A 20196-nucleotide genomic window follows, 5' to 3' on the forward strand; every position below is an offset into this window, starting at 1 on the left:
GATAGGCCACTCGTATATATATTGGGCAGAAAAAAGGGCGAAAGTCCGCCCAGGCAGGAGGAAATTAGAGTTTCATAACACATATTTCAACTGGAGAGGTATTAGAGGCCTGCTATGGCCACAGGTACTAATGGAGGTAATCAAGGTAGGGAGAGAGGCAAGAGGTCCGGTCATCTTAGTTATACAGGCCGGGGGAAACGACCTAGCTCATCACAAGAGAGCATAACTAATGGCAATAATGAAACTAGACACTGAGCGCTTCAGAGAATTTTTCACAAAACTAACTATAGTATGGTCAGAGATTGTGCCGATAGCGGTATGGCAAGGTGCGCGAGACATCACGGCCATCGAACGGACAAGGCGGGTAATAAATATTCGGATGGCAAAATTTAGAAGAGACAGAGGCGGTGTAGTGATACAACACTGACAACTGGAAGGAGATAAAGCAGGCCTCATACGGCCCGACGGTGTTCACTTAATGGATATTGGACTGGACATATTCCTTTCAGGACTCCAGGATGGAGTGGAACAAGCGTTAAGAGTGATGGATGGGGGTCAGAGTCCTGCATACGAGTACACAGGATCCTCCGTGGCCTGGAAATAGAAAGGACGTGTTGGAGAGTTACACTTGTTGGCCAACTTGCCGGTGTGGAGACGAAGGGCATGCTGCAACAAGCTGAATTATTTTAGAAATAAAATGGCTTTCTAATGGAATGAGTATAAAGAGTTAATAAAGCTGTGACCGATCCTCACCCATCCAGTTGTAAGAGTTACATTATTGTATTGTCAAGGAAAGGGGGGCGGTAGGGGGGCTGAGCGTCTGGGTTTGGTTGGGGGTCCCCACAGTCTGCCTAGGCTAGATTCATTTAAAAATTCTTATTAGATACAGAGTCGGTGCAGCTTGCTTCGCAGCTGGGCTACTATGCCCAAAGTATTGCCTAGGCTAGATGCAGTTAAAAATTCTATGCTGACTAGCAGACACTGAAGCTTTGGAGCAGGCCTCTGAGTAAACAGCTCTTCAGACTCAACCATCTGTGTTACCCCAAGCCATAGTGTATGTAGTTTCTTACAGTTAAAAGGGGGGAGAGCGACCCAACCCACCTGGAATTGACGATGCCAACATCACGTAAAATACAGCAAGGGGACTCCAAAAAGAGTCTCCATCTTTTCCAAAAATTGTAGCACAGACACCACTTAAGTGGCATCAATTGCCCCAGAGTTGCTTAAAACGGTTGGTGAGGTGATTTTACCAATTCCTCAAGCTTTTAGTCTCCCCAGGATGACACAGGGTTAGAAAAGTCCTTGTGGATCCATGATTTGTTCATCTTTATGAACGTGAGTCTGTCTACATTCTCAGTGGACAGCCGCGTGTGCTTATCTGTCAGCACACCACCAGCAGCGCTGAACACACGTTCAGAGAGAACGCTGGCTGAAGGGCATGACAAGATCTCCAAGGCGTGAGTGGCGAGCTCTGGACATTTTTCCAGATTGGAAGCCCAAAATGAGCAAGGGTCCAGTGACACAGTCATAGCTTCGATGTTCACTTGGAGATACTCCTGTACCATCCTCTATAGGCGTTGACTATGTGTCAGACTTCTTGTCTCCTGTGGCCTTGCAAGGATGGTCTAAAAAGGTGGTGAAATGATTCCACAAAATTGCTGTTACCAGCAGATATTGTGTTACTGTTACGGTTTGACTGATGAAGACTCGACAGTCCCACGGTTTGCGAGTTAGAACTGTGAGATTCACTATGTGCACCACTGGTGATTTATGGAAAAGCAGATGTAAGATTCTGTACCAGCCTCTGCTGATACTCCTGCATGCGTGAATCCCTTTCTATGGCAGGAATTATTTCGGCAAATTTACTTTTGTACCGGGGATCTAAGAGTGTGGCAACCCAGTAGTCGGGATTACTTCGAATTCTGACAATCCGAGGGTCATGTTGCAGGTAGTGCAGCAAGAAGGCACTCATGTGTCTTGCGCATCCAGGAGGACCAAGTCCTTGTTGTGTTGGTATTGAGGTAAGAATCATGCTTCCTTCCTCTGCCCTCTCCCCCCAACCTCGCACAACAGAAATGTGATCAAGGTCTCCCTCATCTGATGAGTCTTACATGCTCATTGCCAGCTCGTCCTCCAGTTCTTCCTCGGCTCCTGCACCTTCCTCAACAGTTTGGCTGCTACCATGCGCCCTGGTTAATCCCTCTCCCCCACCTTCCCAATGCCTTGGTGCTGCCGACTGTCTGGACCTTGGAGATGTTATCCCTTCCGCATATGACTCCTCCTCTACTTCCTCCACCTCCTCTTGTCCCACCACCTGACTCTGAATTCTGTTTAACATGTGCTCCAGCATGTAAATCACCAGAATAGTCATGCTGATAATGGCATCGTCGTCAGCACTAAACATCTTCGTCGCCATTTCAAAACTGTGCAGAAGGGTGTGCCGCGCCCCTGAGGGTTCAGTCACCACAGAGGTACTGCATCTTACCCAGAGGTGTGGTATCTCACCCTCAGGTAAGAAAGGAGTTTGGCTCGGGACCCTAACACCTGCATCCCTCAGTGGGGGTAGGGCGAGATTGCTCCTAAGGGAGAGCACAGTCCCAGGTCCCTAGCTGGTGGGAGGGTCCTATGTAGTGGGTGTGGGTGGAGAAAGCAGCTTAGGGGAGCACATGACAGTGAGAGTATAAATAGGAAGCCATCTTAGAAAGAGCAAGCCAGTCAGAGGAGAAGTGACAGGAGCAGAGGCTCTGCATGAGCTCTCCTCCGGAGGCAGGCCTAGCCTGGGAGGCCCAGGACTGAAGGAGAGAAGAGAGGAGTGGGAGCAGGAAGGCTCCAGGAACCAAAGGGACCCTAGGGGTACGGGCCGTGCAGAAGGCCACCTGTACGCCCACTGCTACCAGGAGGTAGAGGGGTCAGGCCAGATAAGGGGAACCGGTCCCTCAACTAGCGAAGAAACAGCAAGGCTCAACTAGAAACCAGAGGCTGCAGCATTTCATGTACTGCAGGCCAAAGTCCACACCAGTCTCACTAAGAAGGTAGCCACATAGGACCCAGGGGACGGAACACACGTCGCCCGCCAAGGCCCGAGGATACCGGATAGAAGTGTCACTGGGTGTGAGGTGCAGGGAGAAGGCCAGAGAAAGGACACACAGAAGGGGGTCCTGCTAAGTACTCCGGAGCTATCTGGGGGTGGACTGAGCCCCTCACTGAGTATGCACAGCACGACAGGGGAGATTGCTCTGGTACCTGTAATCTGGACTGCAACAACTGTGAGTAAAGATCTTGGGACTGCATCACACGGACTCTGTGTTCATTACTGACTCCCTGCACTACAACCACCATCATCCACCCACACTGCCCTGAAGCTACACTCTTCCTGTGGGGAGTAATAATACCATTGCTGCAAAACCACCAGCTTCAGAGGACTGTTCCGCAGCAGCGGCCCTTTGGCCGCACTCCACAGGTGGCGTAGTCGGACAATATAAAACCCATATATACAAATTACCATTGGATTGACCGCCCTGGGTCACGGAACGGGTCGCCGCCACAGTGACTACAACCCCCAGCGTCTACCGGCCTGGCTCCGGGTACCCCACTGCCCAGGGGGCGCGTCAACTTCATAGGTCCCTGATCTGAGACCACTCCTGCAGGGTGATTTGCCCCACCTCTGGATCTTGTTGGCCCAGGCTATACGTCAGAACGTATTGCACCAGGGCTTGTCGGTGCTGCCACAGTCGCTGCAACATGTGCAGAGTTGAATTCCACCGTGTCGTCACATCGCATTTCAGCCGGTGAACTGGGAGGCCCAACGACTTCTGTAGAGATGTAAGTCGTTGAGCTGCGGGATGCGAACGGCGGAAGTGAGCACACAGAGACCGTGTCCTCTGCAGAAGGCCATCTAGTCCGGGATAGTGGGCTAAAAATTGCTGGACAACCAGGTTCAACACGTGAGCCATACAAGGCACGTGTGTGACATTGCCTCGGCTAAGGGCCGCACCCAGGTTTGCAGCATTGTCGCACACGGCCTTCCCTGGTTGCAGGTCCAGTGGAGACAACCATTCATGAAACTGGGTCTCCAGAGCTGACCACAACTTCTCAGCTGTGTGACTCACATTTCCCAGACATTTCAAAGTAAATACCGCCTGATGCCGTTGAGCCCTGCTGCCAGCATAGTAAGGAGGTGTGCAGGATTCCTTCTGCGCAGTTAGAAAGTGGGTGGCATTACCAGACAGGCTTTGGGTGCAGGTGGAGGACCGAGAGGAGGTTGAGGAGGCAGAAGCAGTGGAGGAACTTCTAGATAAAGAGGACTGATGTACAACTCGTGGGGACGGCAAGACTTGGACAGCAGCCCCTTGTCCTGCTGTCACCATTGTTAGCTAGTGTCCAGTCAACGACATGTAACGCCCCTGTCCATGCCTACTCGCCCAAGTGTCTGTGGTGAAATGCACAATGTCACACACAGAGTTTCTCAAAGAAGCGGTGATGTTGTGTGCGACATGCTGGTGGAGTGCAGGCACACCTTTCTTTGAGAAGTAGTGCCGACTGGGCATCTGGTACTGGGGCACTGTGACGGACATAAGGTCTCGAAAATCCTCTGTGTCCACCAGGTGGAAAGGCAGCATTTCTGTAGCCAACAGCTTGCAGATGGTGAACCTCTTAGCTTTGTCATGGCTAGGAGGAAATGGTCTTTTACTTGTCCACATCTGAGGGACCGAGGGCTGGCTGTTGTGCTTAGATGGGGTTGAGTAGGGTGTCCCCGGCAAACTTGCCGGTCTGTGAGGAAGATGCAGGCGGAAAAGTTAGGTTGCCTTGATCCAAAGGTGGTGCTCTCGATGTCGGAGAGCGCTCAACACCAGCTGGTGTTTCCATTTCCAAATGAAATGATAACCTGCCAATCACACTGGCAGTTGCGGGTAAAGAGGTGGCAGGTCTGCATCCAAAAACATGTGTGACTGCAGTCCCCCCAGTCACAGAGGATGAAGAGGCCGCGGATGCACAAGATGGGGAAGACGGTGGTTGGCCCGGCCCGCTAGGCCGCATTGTAGCACAGTGAGCTTCCCACTGCAACTTATGCTTCATATCCATGTGACGGTTCATGCATGAAGTACTCAAACTATGGATTTTTTGGCCTCTACTTAGCTTTTGGTGACAAATATTACAGATAACAAGAGTTGGGTCATCCTTATCGATCTGAAAAAATGCCCCTGCTATGCAAGGCTTAGAGCCCATGCAACCTGAAGAGCCACTACGACTTGTGGTCAGAGGCAGAGTTGTGGTTGAGGATGCCATTGTTGACGTGCTTCCAGTACTCTGTCTCTGTCCAGGAAGGCGCAACCTAACCTCGTTGTCAATAGCATCTGTGACGCCCAGCTGCGCTTGGTATCACAGATCCTAGAAGAGTGCATTGATGGAATCCTCCACAAGAGGCCCCCATAAATATTCACACATCTCCTCCTTCCACCACAGACCAGCAGAGGGAGCCCATTAGGGATATAAATAGGGAAAGTGGAGCTAGGCAGTTGAGTTCCTCTGAAGAGTTCCTGCAGTAGAGAAGCCTAAGAACGGTCAGTCTGCAGTGGAGCTCAGTCTAGTCTAGAGAACTCAGTTAATAGTTCAGCAATGGAGCACGAGGCTCCTGTTAGCTAGATTCAGGGAGCCCAGTTAGAGCTTAAGGTGTGCCGGAACCATAAGATCGGTGAAGCGCGGCAAGCTGCCGTTAGTGTGTATAGCCTAGTGAGGGCCCGAGTAGGCCGAAGGCGAGTGGAGAGTTAGTACATAGGGGGCAGAGGAGCTTAACCAGCTCACCCCGAAGCATTTACCGGACACCGGATCCGAGCTTACCGGGATCTCTATGACTCAGTAAGGCATAACGGGAATCCCTGGAGAACTACAAGTCCCAGGATCGCTAAGGTGCTGATACGTAACAGAGCCAGGAGACGCTTAGGCCCCGCATACTGGGAGCGTGAACTCCAAGACAAGGCCCTACCACAAGGTCAGCCAGTGCAGGACAGAGACAAAGTTAGGCCTAGCTCCGGGCAGGTCAGAAACTTACTACGCAGAGGCAAGAAACAGGAGGCCCTACACCCGCTCATTGGGGAGGATCCTGATATGCACCCTTCACCCTACAGTGCTCCGGGATGTGCCTGAATTTCCACCAGTAAAAGGTACTGAAGTGACTACCGTGTCCGTTCCCGTTCTTGCTCTGACCCAGCTAGGTCTCGCCTGTCCTGCATTCCCCCTGCATAAGCTTTTCTGAGGCCTAGCTCCACCTGTGGGGAGCTATACCATCGAGCTGCCTTATCACCGGCCTCAGTGGACTGCTGCAGCGCTGGTGCTTCTCACCAGATACCACAGGTGGTGTCACGAACTTTTATAAAATTAACAATTATCCACCCTTTTAACCCCTTAAGCCCCGCGGGTGGTTTGCACGTTAATGACCGGGCCAATTTTTACAATTCTGACCACTGTCACTTTATGAGGTAATTACTCTCGAACGCTTCAACGGATCCCCCTGATTCTGAGTTTGTTTTTTCGTGACATATTGTACTTCATGATTGTGGAAAAATTTCTTCGATATCACTTGCGTTTATTTGTGAAAAAAACGGAAATTTGGCGAAAATTTTGAAAATTTTGCAATTTTCAAAATTTGAATTTTTAAGCCCTGAAATCAGAGAGATATGTCACACAAAAGAGTTAATAAATAACATTTCCCACATGTCTACTTTACATCAGCACAATTTTGGAACCAAAATTTTTTTTTGTTAGGGAGCTATAAGGGTTAAAAGTTGACCAGCGATTTCTCATTTTTCCAACAAAATTTACAAAACCATTTTTTTAGGGACCACATCACATTTGAAGTCACTTTGAGAGGTCTTTATGACAGAAAATACCCAAAAGTGACACCATTCTAAAAACTGCACCCCTCAAGGTGCTCAAAACCACATTCAAGAACTTTATTAACCCTTCAGGTGCTTCACAGGAATTTTTTGAATGTGGAAGAAAAAAATGAACATTTAACTTTTTTCACAAAAATGTTAATTTAGACCCAATTTTTTTTATTTTCACAGGGGTAACAAGAAAAAATGGACCCCAAAATTTGTTGTGCAATTTCCCCTGGGCACGCAGATACCCAATATTTGGGGAAAAAATACTGTTTGGGCGCACGGCAGGGCTCGGAAGGGAAGGAGCGCTATTTGACTTTTTGATTGTAAAATTTGCTTGAATAATTAGCGGACGCCATGTTGTGTTTGGAGAGCCCATGTGTGCCCAAACATTGGAGCTCCCCCACAAGTGACCCCATTTTGGAAACTAGACCCCCCAAGGCACCTTTCTAGATGCATAGTGAGCACTTGGAACCCCCAGGTGCTTCACAAATTGATTCGTAACAATGAAAAAGTGAAAAAAAAAACACTTTTTCATTTTTATGAATCAATTTGTGAAGCACCTGAGTGTTCCAAGTGCTCACAATGCATCTAGATAGGTGCCTTGGGGGGTCTAGTTTCCAAAATGGGGTCACTTGTGGGGGAGCTCCAATGTTTGGGCACACAGCGGCTCTCCAAACGCAACATGGTGTCGCTAACAATTTGAGCCGATTTTCCGTTAAATTTGTTAGAGGACACCATGTTGCATTTAGAGAGTCCCTGTGTGCCCAAACATTGGAGCTCCCCCACAAGTGACCCCATTTTGGAAACTAGACCCCCCAAGGCACCTATCTAGATGCATAGTGAGCACTTGGAACCCCCAGGTGCTTCACAAATTGATTCGTAACAATGAAAAAGTGAAAAAAAAACACTTTTTCATTTGTATGAATCAATTTGTGAAGCACCTGAGGGTTCCAAGTGCTCACTATGCATCTAGATAGGTGCCTTGGGTGGTCTAGTTTCCAAAATGGGGTCACTTGTGGGGGAGCTCCAATATTTGGGCACACAGCGGCTCTCTAAATGCAACATGGTGTCCGCTAACAAATTTAACGCAAAATTGGCTCAAATTGTTAGCGACACCATGTTGCGTTTGGAGAGCTGCTGTGTGCCCAAACATTGGAGCTCCCCCACAAGTGACCCCATTTTGGAAACTAGACCCCCCAAGGCACCTATCTAGATGCATAGTGAGCACTTGGAACCCCCAGGTGCTTCACAAATTGATTCGTAACAATGAAAAAGTGAAAAAAAAAACACTTTTTCATTTTTATGAATCAATTTGTGAAGCACCTGGGGGTTCCAACTGCTCACTATGCATCTAGATAGGTGCCTTGGGGGGTCTAGTTTCCAAAATGGGGTCACTTGTGGGAGAGCTCCAATGTTTGGGCACACAGGGACTCTCTAAATGCAACATGGTATCCGCTAACAAATTGAATGGAAAATCGGCTCAAATTGTTAGCGGACACCACATTGCGTTTGGAGAGCTTCTCTGTGCCCAAACTTTGGAGCTCCCCCACAAGTGACCCCATTTTGGAAACTAGACCCCCCAAGGCACCTTTCTAGATGCATAGTGAGCACTTGGAACCCCCAGGTGCTTCACAAATTGATTCGTAATAATGAAAAAGTGAAAAAAAAAACACTTTTTCATTTTTACGAATCAATTTGTGAAGCACCTAGGGGTTCCAAGTGCTCACTATGCATCTAGATAGGTGCCTTGGGGGGTCTAGTTTCCAAAATGGGGTCACTTGTGGGGGAGCTCCAATGTTTGGGTACACAGGGACTCTCTAAATGCAACATGGTATCCGCTAACAAATTGAATGGAAAATCGGCTCAAATTGTTAGCGGACGCCACATTGCGTTTGGAGAGCCCCTCTGTGCCCAAACTTTGGAGCTCCCCCACAAGTGACCCCATTTTGGAAACTAGACCCCCCAAGGCACCTTTCTAGATGCATAGTGAGCACTTGGAACCCCCAGGTGCTTCACAAATTGATTCGTAATAATGAAAAAGTGAAAAAAAAAACACTTTTTCATTTTTACGAATTAATTTGTGAAGCACCTGGGGTTCCAAGTGCTCACTATGCATCTAGATAGGTGCCTTGGGGGGTCTAGTTTCCAAAATGGGGTCACTTGTGGGGGAGCTCCAATGTTTGGGCACACAGGGACTCTCTAAATGCAACATGGTATCCGCTAACAAATTGAATGGAAAATCGGCTCAAATTGTTAGCGGACGCCACATTGCGTTTGGAGAGCCCCTCTGTGCCCAAACTTTGGAGCTCCCCCACAAGTGACCCCATTTTGGAAACTAGACCCCCCAAGGCACCTTTCTAGATGCATAGTGAGCACTTGGAACCCCCAGGTGCTTCACAAATTGATTCGTAATAATGAAAAAGTGAAAAAAAAAACACTTTTTCATTTTTACGAATTAATTTGTGAAGCACCTAGGGGTTCCAAGTGCTCACTATGCATCTAGATAGGTGCCTTGGGGGGTCTAGTTTCCAAAATGGGGTCACTTGTGGAGGAGCTCCAATGTTTGGGCACACAGGGACTCTCCAAATGCAACATGATATCCGCTAACAATTTGAGCCGACAATTTGTTAGCGGATATCATGTTGCATTTGGAGAGTCCCTGTGTGCCCAAACATTGGAGCTCCCCCACAAGTGACCCCATTTTGGAAACTAGACCCCCCAAGGCACCTATCTAGATTCATAGTGAGCACTTGGAACCCCAGGTGCTTCACAAATTGATTCATAAAAATGAAAAAGTGTTTTTTTTTTCACTTTTTCATTTTTACGAATCAATTTGTGAAGCACCTGGGGGTTCCAAGTGCTCACTATGCATCTAGAAAGGTGCCTTGGGGGGTCTAGTTTCCAAAATGGGGTCACTTGTGTGGGAGCTCCAAAGTTTGGGCACAGAGGGGCTCTCCAAACGCAATGTGGTGTCCGCTAACAATTTGAGCCGATTTTCCATTCAATTTGTTAGCGGATACCATGTTGCATTTAGAGAGTCCCTGTGTGCCCAAACATTGGAGCTCCCCCACAAGTGACCCCATTTTGGAAACTAGACCCCCCAAGGCACCTATCTAGATTCATAGTGAGCACTTGGAACCCCAGGTGCTTCACAAATTGATTCATAAAAATGAAAAAGTGTTTTATTTTCACTTTTTCATTTTTACGAATCAATTTGTGAAGCACCTGGGGGTTCTAAGTGCTCACTATGCATCTAGATAGGTGCCTTGGGGGGTCTAGTTTCCAAAATGGGGTCACTTGTGGGGGAGCTCCAATGTTTGGACACACAGGGGCTCTCCAAACGCAACATGGCGTCCGCTAACAATTTGAGCCGATTTTCCATTCAATTTGTTAGCGGACACCATGTCGCGTTTGGAGAGCCCGTGATGTGCCTAAACAGTGGAGCTCCCCCACAAGTGTCCCCATTTTGGAAACTATACCCCTCAAAGATTTTATTAAGGTGTATAGTGAACATTTTGAACCCAGAGGTACGGCACATTATTTGTTTACATTAGGTCATCATATTGAATAAGTTTTCATTATTCTTGAGCGCAAGTGCTCGCTACTTGAGTTTGCATCGGGTACTCAGGTATGCACCATGTACAGCGTGTGCTCGAGTGACATGCTCGAGTCCCTGCTCCGCATGTTTCACGGTTATTAGACACCCAAAAAAAAACATGCGGGGATCGCTCGTGCATGGCAGGCAATCCCCGTAAAGTTTTTTGGCCGCGAAGCATATGGGGCAGAGACTCGAGCATGTCACTCAAATATCCACGATACTAAATGCATACCAGAGCACCCGATGCAAACTCAAGTAGCGAGCACTTGCTCTCAACACTAGTCGCCATATCGTCATCTTTTTTTCTTACTTTTGAAAAAAATCCCAACCCCAGCCCTAACCCTAGCACAACCCTAGCCCCAGCACAACCCTAGCCCCAGCACAACCCTAGCCCCAGCACAACCCTAGCCCCAGCACAACCCTAGCCCCAGCACAACCCTAGCCCCAGCACAACCCTAGCCCCAGCACAACCCTAGCCCCAAACCCAGCCCTAACCCTAGCCCAATCCTAACCCAAGAGTTTATTTTTGACGCCGTTCCTTGTGCGGTATAAGTGATTAGACGACTTTATTCTTCGGGTCGGTGTGATTACAGCAATGCCAGAATCATATGGGGTTTTTATGACTGACAGCTGTCACACACTAAAAGATGCATTTTTTGTAAAATCTAGTTTTTGCATCGCCATATTTTGAGAGCTATAATTTTTCCAAATTTTGGCAGACAGTCATGTGACGGCTCGTTTTTTGCGGGATGACTTGTCGTTGTTATTGGTGCCATTTTCAGGCACGTGACATTTTTTGATCGCTTTCTATTCCGATTTTTGGGAGGCAGAATAAACAAAAACCAACAATTCAGGAATTGTTTTTTTTTTTTTTTTTTTATTCTGTTCCGCGTGTGGTAAAATTGATGAGGCAGCTTTACTCTTCGGGTCAGTACGTTTACAGCGGTACCACATTTGTATAATTTTTCTATGTTTTGGCGCTTATACACAATAAAAGCTATTTTATAGAAAAAAATATTTTTTAGTATCGCTTTATTCTGAGAGCTATAACTTTTTTATTTTTCAGCTGATGGAGCTATATGGCGGCTTGTTTTTTGCGGGACGAGATGACGTTTTCAGCGGTATCATTTTTATTTATATGCGTCTTTTTGATCGCGTGTTATTCCACTTTTTGTTTGGCGGTATGGTGATAAAGCATTGTTTTTTGCTTGGTTTTTTTTTTTTTTTTTTTACCGTGTTCACTGAAGGGGTTAACTAGTGGGACAGTTTTATAGGTCAGGTTGTTCCGGACGCGGCGATACCAAATATGTGTACTTTTATTGTTTTTTTTTTATTTTTTTTATAATAATATTTATTGATGGGTACATTATATTTTTATTTTTGGTGTATTATTTTTTTTATTTTTTTATAATATTTTTGCACATTTTTTTTTTTTTTTTTTTTCCACTTTCACACAGTTTATACACTTTATTACTTTGTCCCACTCTGGGACTTTCACTTTTTTTTTTCTGATCGCCTGCATGGCACAGGAATGGAGCACCATCCCTATGCCATGAAGGCTGTCAGAAGTGCACAGTGTGAAGATTGCTTGGAGATGCACTGCGCATGTCCAAGCAATCTTCCTGCTCTCTGGTGACCCGGATGTTGTCATGACGACATCGGGTCGGCATGGCAACACCCGGGAAGCCTTTGCAGACTGCGCTGGAAGCCGGAAGAGGAGGTGAGTATCGGCGATCACCTCCCCTTGCCCCCGCAATGCCGCGATCGACTTCGATCGCAGCATCGCGGGGGTTAATGTGCTGGGAGCGGTGCGTGACCGCTCCCTGCACATAGTACCGGGTGTCAGCTGTGACAATCAGCTGACACCCGGCGGCGATCGCGCCCGCACAGCCTGTGTGCGCGCGCGATCGCCATGACGTACTAATACGGGTCTGGCTCTTAAGTCCCAGGGCACAGACGCGTATTAGTACGTCAGATGTTATTAAGGGGTTAAAGAGTGACCCCAGGGTACGGGCCCTGGAGCCTACCACCGCGACATCCCAAAGGCCAGGCAAAGGCCCGGGTACCGAGTCATCCCCATCTCCTGGGCTAGTCACATCATCCTCCACCTCCTCTGCTGACCTCATCGACTGGCTGACTGTGGGTTGACAGGAAGTGGGATCTCCAACCTCGTCATCATCACCCTGTGTGTTCTCACACCCGTCGTCCTCAGAGCCAACCTCTTCCTGCCCTGACCGAAAAGTCAAGTTGTCGCTCCAATCAGGTATTTGAGTCTCATCATCGTCTTCATCATTGTCTCCACCAACAGGAGTTTCAGTTTGGGAACGAGGGCCTACATTATGCTCAGAACCTTCTTCATCTGGTCCTGGATCTGACTCATAAAGATTCTGGGCATCAGTGCAGATCATTTCCTCATCTGGATTAACAGAAGCTCTGGAGCATACCTCCGTTTCCCAGGCTATAGTATGAGTAAACAGCTGTGCAGACTCAACCATCTGTGTTACCCCATACTCAGACGGGCAGCTGGAGACTTGGGAGATGTGAGGAAGCAAGTGCGATTGGGGTGACACCTCTGAGGACTGGAGTATTTGTGATGTTGAAGTTGAGGTGGAGGAGAGCCCACTTGAAGGAGCACTTGATATCCGTTGAAGCACCTGCTGTTTTTGTGCCTCATCTGGAATTTGTAGCGATGGGCGTGTCCGTAAGAAAGGGATCGTATCACATTGTCCACGAAAAGAAGTAGACATCTTAGTTTGGCTGGAAGATGGTCTTTCTTCTGCAGATGCTACTCCCCCCCCCCCCCCCCCACCGCGGGGGGGCTCGACCCACCAGCGGACAGGCACCAGTATTGGGAGAGGGGGGCTGGCCGTCAGGGTCCACCGCGGCTCTGGCACAAACCCGGCGACACGGAGGTCGCACGGGCAGGAACAGACTGGCCGTGTCGGCTTCGCACTCCAGCGTAGTCCCTCTGCCCGCTCCCACCCGTAACCTCAAAGGGATGCGCAAGCGGCTTTTCTTCCCAGGGCTGTTCCCCACCCAGCAGGAATGTGGGGGAGCTCAGGTCGGCCTTCCACTGTACTCCCTTACCTCCCTCGCCCTCTTTCCTTCTTCCGTTCTCCATCTAACCCCTCGGCTCTGTGGTGTCCGCTCTCCCTCCAGCTCTCTCCTTCTCACAGGTGGACTACCGCGTGTATTCACACTGTGGCGAATCTTTTGGGCCCAGGCATAAGAAGTTGTCGAAGTAATGGATAATATGTGCCCCTTAGAAACGTCCATTACAACCCATTCGAGGAAGCAACTAAATGCCTCAAATAGTGAGCAGAATCTGGAGCACCCCATGGGCAAACAGCGATCTATATAGTATGCTCCTTCCCAGAAGCAGCCCAATAGGTGGACACTATTCGGAGGCACAGGTAGTAAGTAACCGGAATGCCGCATCAATGTCTGTTTTGGCCATTAGGGTGACCCTTCCCAACTTCTTGATCCGCCTGGTTGCCTTGTCAAAGGATGTACAGTATATACCACTGTACTTGGTTCCGCGTCGATGTTGTCGCTTACTGACCTGCCCCTTGGATATGACAAATGGTGGATTAGTCCGAATGTATTGGGTTCCGTTTTTGGCACGACTCCCAACGGGGATACCACTATGTCTTGTAAGGAAAGTGTTCTGAATGGAACCGCCATTCTACCTAAAGATATTTCTTTTTTTAATTTTCTTGTCACGACGTCTGGGTGTTGGTAGGCTGATTTTAGATTTTCACTCCAGCCTTTCTTGATTTTAGAAGGGCATGACATGCCTATATCTGTGTCTCCCCCTCCTTTTACTCCTCCACCTCTTTTCTTTTCACATGACTATATGTACTTGTCACTTTTCCATGTGTTAGTTGTGTCTTCTGAGCAGTTTGTCATCTTTTGGACACCTTTGAAGTGTTTTCTATGTGTTTCCATGTGTTTTTGTTTGCCTGCCATTGGTTTTAACGGTGTTCGAAGGTGTTCGACGAACAGTTCGACGAACCGTTCGGCGAACATATGGGTGTTCGACGAACCGAACTCGAACACTACGGGGGTGGCTCAACACTAGTGCTGACATGAACAATACCTTTAAAAAATAGTGCCAAGGTAGCAAAACATAAAAAAATATATAAAAATGTAGTTCTGTTATGATTATATTAACCTGCACAATGAAGATGACATGTCAATTATACTTAATGGTGAAAGGTGTTTAAAAAAACTTAAATCTAGAATTGCTGTTTTTTGCTGTTTATTTTGCCTCCCAAATAGTGGCAAAATTGCTGGTTGGTTTCTATTTCTCCCCCAGAAGAATTACTAAAAGTTACAAGCCTTCATATGACTATGTCACCAAAACAATTAAAGAGGTTTAGCTCCTTCAACAAAACAGTAAAAAAGTATGCAGTGCCATATAATAGGACGATTGTAATATAAGAGGATAAAAAGTTTGAGAGGAGGAGGAGTGCTTCTTTAAGGTCAAATATATCTAAATTGTTGGTTGTAGGGATATAGCATGTTACACTAATTTAATATGTAATCTGGTCACTTTTTTATAGGTATCTTAGGAAGCAAGATGCCACCATGTCCATCATTGACATTTCTTTGATGACTGGTTTTGCACCAGATACAAATGAACTTGATCAGGTGAGTTCAAATAAGGTTTAAAATAACAGACAAAGATCACGTTGGTTCTTTGATTAATGGCCCAGTCAGATCTGTAGAATAAAAAAAAGGAACAAAAGTTTATAGTTATTAAAAATATATGACTTGGAAACTTTATGGAACTTTATTCTAAAAATGAATGTTTCAAATTTTTTATAAAAGTCTGCACAACGTGTAAAACACCAAAAGTGAACCCAGTTAGATACCCTTCAGGGCAAACATTTATTGAGCAAATAAGCTTTTAATTCTTACGAGAACCCAAAAGCAAGAAGCTTTGATGGCTGCATCTTTCAATACCGGACTGGTATCTTCCTCAGGCCAAATACAAAAGTAATGTGGAGTTTACATAGGGAATATTGTTGACTTCTAAACTTTTCTAATTATTATTTTTTTATCGTTACAGCCTTTTAATTCATATACTTGTTAATTGTTTAATACATTGTACGGTGAAGAAACTTCCTTACATTGACGTGCCAGAGTCGCTATGTCACTCTCCACAAGGAGAAACATTACCCCTTAGACCTAAGTCCAGAGCCTCTCTCCTAGACAAATCGGTTCTCATACTTTGCACTGACGAGGGCCAACAGCCCGAAACATGTCTGCAAATTGAGATTCTGATTTGGCTTTTATTCTAAGTCATACTGCAAGACTCGTTAAAGGGTCAATATTGACTTGAAGGATTGCTGCCTCCAACAGTTGGCATTATAGAGTTCAAGTCTCTCTCTGAAGAGACAATTTGCATAAGGTAACCTGGTACACTCAGATCAGGTTTAGGGAAAGAACAGAACATGGCTTAGGATTTAAGTAGTGATAGATAGGAACATTAGGGCAGATAGGCAGTGATGGTCCTATTAGTGTATGTGATAGGTATAGTATTGTTAGCATACTTTTAATGTAGGAAAGTAATTCAAGCTGTGTCCTGGAATGTAGGTGAAAGATTATATCATCCCAGTAGCAGACTGCAGGAACAGATACAGTTAAATGTTTGGGACCAGCCCCGATTGGGAGGGGGTCGGTTAAGCAAGAAGGGGAATCATTTCCTGGTTTTTATCAGACAGTGTTAGTATGTGAGGTTCGAGTCTAGTTCAGGTTGAGTGGTAGTGGGCTGGAGGCATGTGGAGCAGATAGAGTTCTGACAGCATGAGGTTGCACCGAATTTCCTGTAGACATTCCTGTAACATCCAGGGCCTATGGCCCGAACAAGGTACTGGGAAAATGATTTATTCATAAATTTATTTATCTATTCTTCACACCTCTATGGCATCCATTGGTTCCCTATTTTGGTTAACTTTTATTAATTAATATATATGCTGTTTTGTTTTCCTTTCATTTTATGTATAAGCAGCTCACCTCCTATTTTCTAAAACTCATAGATTTGATAATTAAGATACCTCTAGCTATCATCTTATTGTTTTAAGTTGACGATATTCTACAATTATACTCATACTCTACAATCTTTGATTTCTCAATTTTTTTTCTCGTTTTCAAAATGTTTCCAAAAATATAAACTAATACCAAATGTCCATCGTAATATAGCAATGAGTAAAAGAAACTCCCATCACAATTCATTCATCAGCCTCCACACTTCTGCATAAACATCCTAGCCATATTCCAGTAAATCTACAGTAAGTGTTCTGTCCACCATATAAAACCTGGTTATTAATCTGCTTCTAATCTGATGGTTGACTCACATGACCACTTGATTCTTTAGTTTTGCAAACTGACTACGAATTCTGAGCTATTTAGACTGACCAATAAGAAAGGAACAAGCATTGTTTGGAATACTTGTTTCAAACTATTGTTCCATCTTCATCTGCAAACATATTGAAGAGTAAAAGGAGATGGACGTTTCGGGTTGACCGCTTCTGGAAAAGAAGTTGTTCCACGCTGTAGTAGTATTTAGCAGTAGCTTAATTATGCATTTCAATTTCGAAGTAAACGCTTTTTAAAAAAATAGATGACATATACTAAAATATGTTTATTTTTTATTTACAGCTTAAAAAAGGAGTGGACAGATACATCTCCAACTTTGAGATCAATAAAGGAGCGTTAGATAAAGGTGCATTGGTTTTGTACCTAAACAAGGTAGGAAGTCGCTTGTTTTTGCCTAAATGAGTCAGATCTACCAGTGAAGGAACCTCTCTTACCTTATATATTTATGAATATGCTACACACGTGGTCAAAATTGTTGGTACCCCTCGTTTAATGAAAGAAAAACCCACAATGGTCACAGAAATAACTTTAATATGACAAAAGTAATAATTAAAAATCTATGAAAGTGAAGAAATGAAAGTGAGACATTGCTTTTCTGTGCATGTAAAAAAAAATTACACTCATGAAATCGGCCTGGACAGAAATGATGCTTCTTCTTAACTTAATATTTTGCTGAACAACCTTTTGAGGCAATCACTGCAATCAAACGATTCCTGTAGCTGTCAATGAGACTTCTGCACCTCTCAACAGGTATTTTGGCCCACTCCTCATGAGCAAACTGCTCCAGTTGTCTCGTGGTTGAAGGTTGCCTTTTCCAGACGGCATGTTTCAGCTCTTTCCAAAGATGCTCAATATGATTTAGGTCAGGGCTCATAGAAGGCGACTTCAGAATAGTCCATTGTTTTCCTCTTAGCCATTCTTGGGTGTTTTAAGCTGTGTGTTTTGGGTCATTATCCGGTTGCAAGACCCATGACCTGCGATTGAGAACAAGCTTTCTGACACTGGTCAGCACATTTCTCTCTAGAATCCCTTAATAGTCTTGAGATTTCATTGTACCCTGCACAGATTCAAGACACCTTGTGCCAGATGCAGCAAAGCAGCCCCAGAACATAACAGAGCCTCCTCCATGTTTCACAGTAGGGAAAATGATATGCTTTATTTTTCCGTCTGTGAATATAGAGCTGATGTGCCTTGCCAAAAACTTCCATTTTTGTCTCATCTGTCCATAGGACATTCTCCCAGAAGCTTTGTGGCTTGTCAACATATAGTTTGGGAAATTCCAGTCTGGCTTTTTTATGATTTTTTTTCAACAATGGTGTTCTCCTTGGTTGTCTCTCATGAAGTCCACTTTGGATCAAACAATGACGGATGGTGTGATCTGACACTGATGTTCCTTGAGCTTGAAGTTTATCTTTAATCTCTTTAGAAGTTATCCTGGGCTCTTTTGTTACCATTCGTATTATACATCTCTTTGGTTTGTCATCAGTTTTCCTCCTGCGGCCACGTCCAGGGAGGTTGGCTACAGTCCCATGGATCTTAAATTTCTGAATAATATGTGCAACTGTAGTCACAGGAACATCAAGCTGCTTGGAGATGGTCTTATAACCTTTACCTTTAACATGCTTGTCTATAATTTTCTTTCTAATCTCCTGAGACAACTCTTTCCTTTGCTTCCTCTGGTCCATGTTGAGTGTGGTACACACCATGTCACCAAACAGCACAGTGAGTGTCTGTAGCCCTATATACAGGCCCACTGACTGATTACAAGATTGTAGACACCTGTGATGCTAATTAGTGGACACAACTTGATTTAACATGTTCCTTTTGTCACATTATTTTCAGAGGTACCATCATATCTGTCCAGGCCTTTTTCATGAGCTTAATTTTTTTAAAAATTCTGTGGAAGCAGGGTTAAAAAGCAATGACTGACTTTCATTTTTTTTCATAGATTTTTAATTTATTATTACTTTTGTCAGATTCAAGTTATTTCTGTGACCACTGTGGGTTTTTCTTTCATTAAACGGGGGGTACCAACAATTTTGACCACGTGTATATACAGTATACAGTATATTTAGCTTGGGAATATACTTTTTATGGGGTGTGGGGAGAAGTGTCACTACATAGTATTCTGATCTTCATAAGAGCCACATCTGTTCTTGGATCTGTTGCTTGCCATCAATTGTGTAAAAAAGGAAAAAAGATGAAACGACCGACAGTTTAGCGGAGCAAACACAAACCAGTGTCTCAGCAATCATAAACTTCTTGAGTATTTAGTCCTTTTTAACTGTTTCTTAGCATTGCTAATTTTTTAAGTTTCATGCATTTATGCATTATTTTATTTTAGGTTTCTCACACGGATATGTCTTGTCTGAAATTCAACCTCTATCAATACTTTCAAGTAGGACTTATTCAGCCTGGATCTGTCACAGTGTACGACTATTATTCTCCAGGTAAACTAAGCCATGAAAAAATGGAATTCCTTAATCATTGATGTGTTATGCTTTTTACATATTTTTCAAAGGGAAAATGTAAATGTATAAGTTTTACTCCTTCTCGATATTTGGCGTACCTATACGTCATGGTCGGGTAGGGGTTCCGGACCGATGATGTATAGGCAGATCATGGAGATCATGAGAGTTACAGGACCTGTGCCCACGTAATTGCCACCGGATGCTTGGCTTACGTGACTACTGACCCCCGCAACGGCACGGCTGTTTAACCCCTAAATGCTGCAATCGATATCAAACGCAACATTTAGGAGGCTGGGAGGGGGCTCCTGTCCAATCGGCGCCCCTGTGACATAATCACGGCAAGCTGAGGTCGTCATGACGACATCCAGGTCACCAAGCTATGGAAAGCCTTTTAGACCATGATCAAAGCATGGTCTAAGAGGCTTCTGTCAGTGCAGCACTGACAGGTATAATGCATTGAAATGCTGGTGAATGGCAATGCATTATACCAGCGATCAAAGTAATAAAAGTGAAAGTCTCATAGAGGGACTAAGTAAAAAAGTTTAAAAAAAATGAACTTTTTTAAAAAAAAAGTCACTAAATAAAAAAAAGGTTATACCTAGAAATACATATTTTATGCAGAAACAAAAATAAACAAAAAAAGTACACATTTGGTATCCCTGTGTCTGAAACTATCTGATCCATAAAACTGTCACATTAGTTAACCCCTTCAGTGAACACAGTAAAAAAAAATAATTAAAAATTAGGCAAAAAACTATGATTTTTAATCAAACCTCTGAACAAAAAGTGGAATAAAACACGATCAAGAAGGCAAATGTAAATAAAAATGATAAAATAATTTTTATTGTGTAAAACATTAGAA

The 20196-nt window shown here is 45.0% G+C and overlaps 1 protein-coding gene across 2 annotated transcripts in view; it reads left to right on the forward strand.

Moving 5' to 3' along the window:
* The window catches only part of LOC141167053 (complement C3-like), a 439340-nt gene that overhangs the window by 390248 nt on the left and 28896 nt on the right, over window positions 1-20196 (forward strand). For both annotated transcript variants that reach the window (XM_073654379.1, XM_073654380.1), the window contains exons 34-36: window positions 15045-15132; window positions 17146-17235; window positions 19208-19313. In XM_073654379.1, the coding sequence (XP_073510480.1) occupies window positions 15045-15132; window positions 17146-17235; window positions 19208-19313 (284 nt within the window). The remainder of the gene's footprint in view (window positions 1-15044; window positions 15133-17145; window positions 17236-19207; window positions 19314-20196) is intronic.

Source organism: Phyllobates terribilis, unplaced genomic scaffold (genome assembly GCF_046119375.1).
Source record: "Phyllobates terribilis strain yellow unplaced genomic scaffold, ASM4611937v1 Scaffold_11__3_contigs__length_659146591, whole genome shotgun sequence".
NCBI lineage: Eukaryota > Metazoa > Chordata > Amphibia > Anura > Dendrobatidae > Phyllobates > Phyllobates terribilis.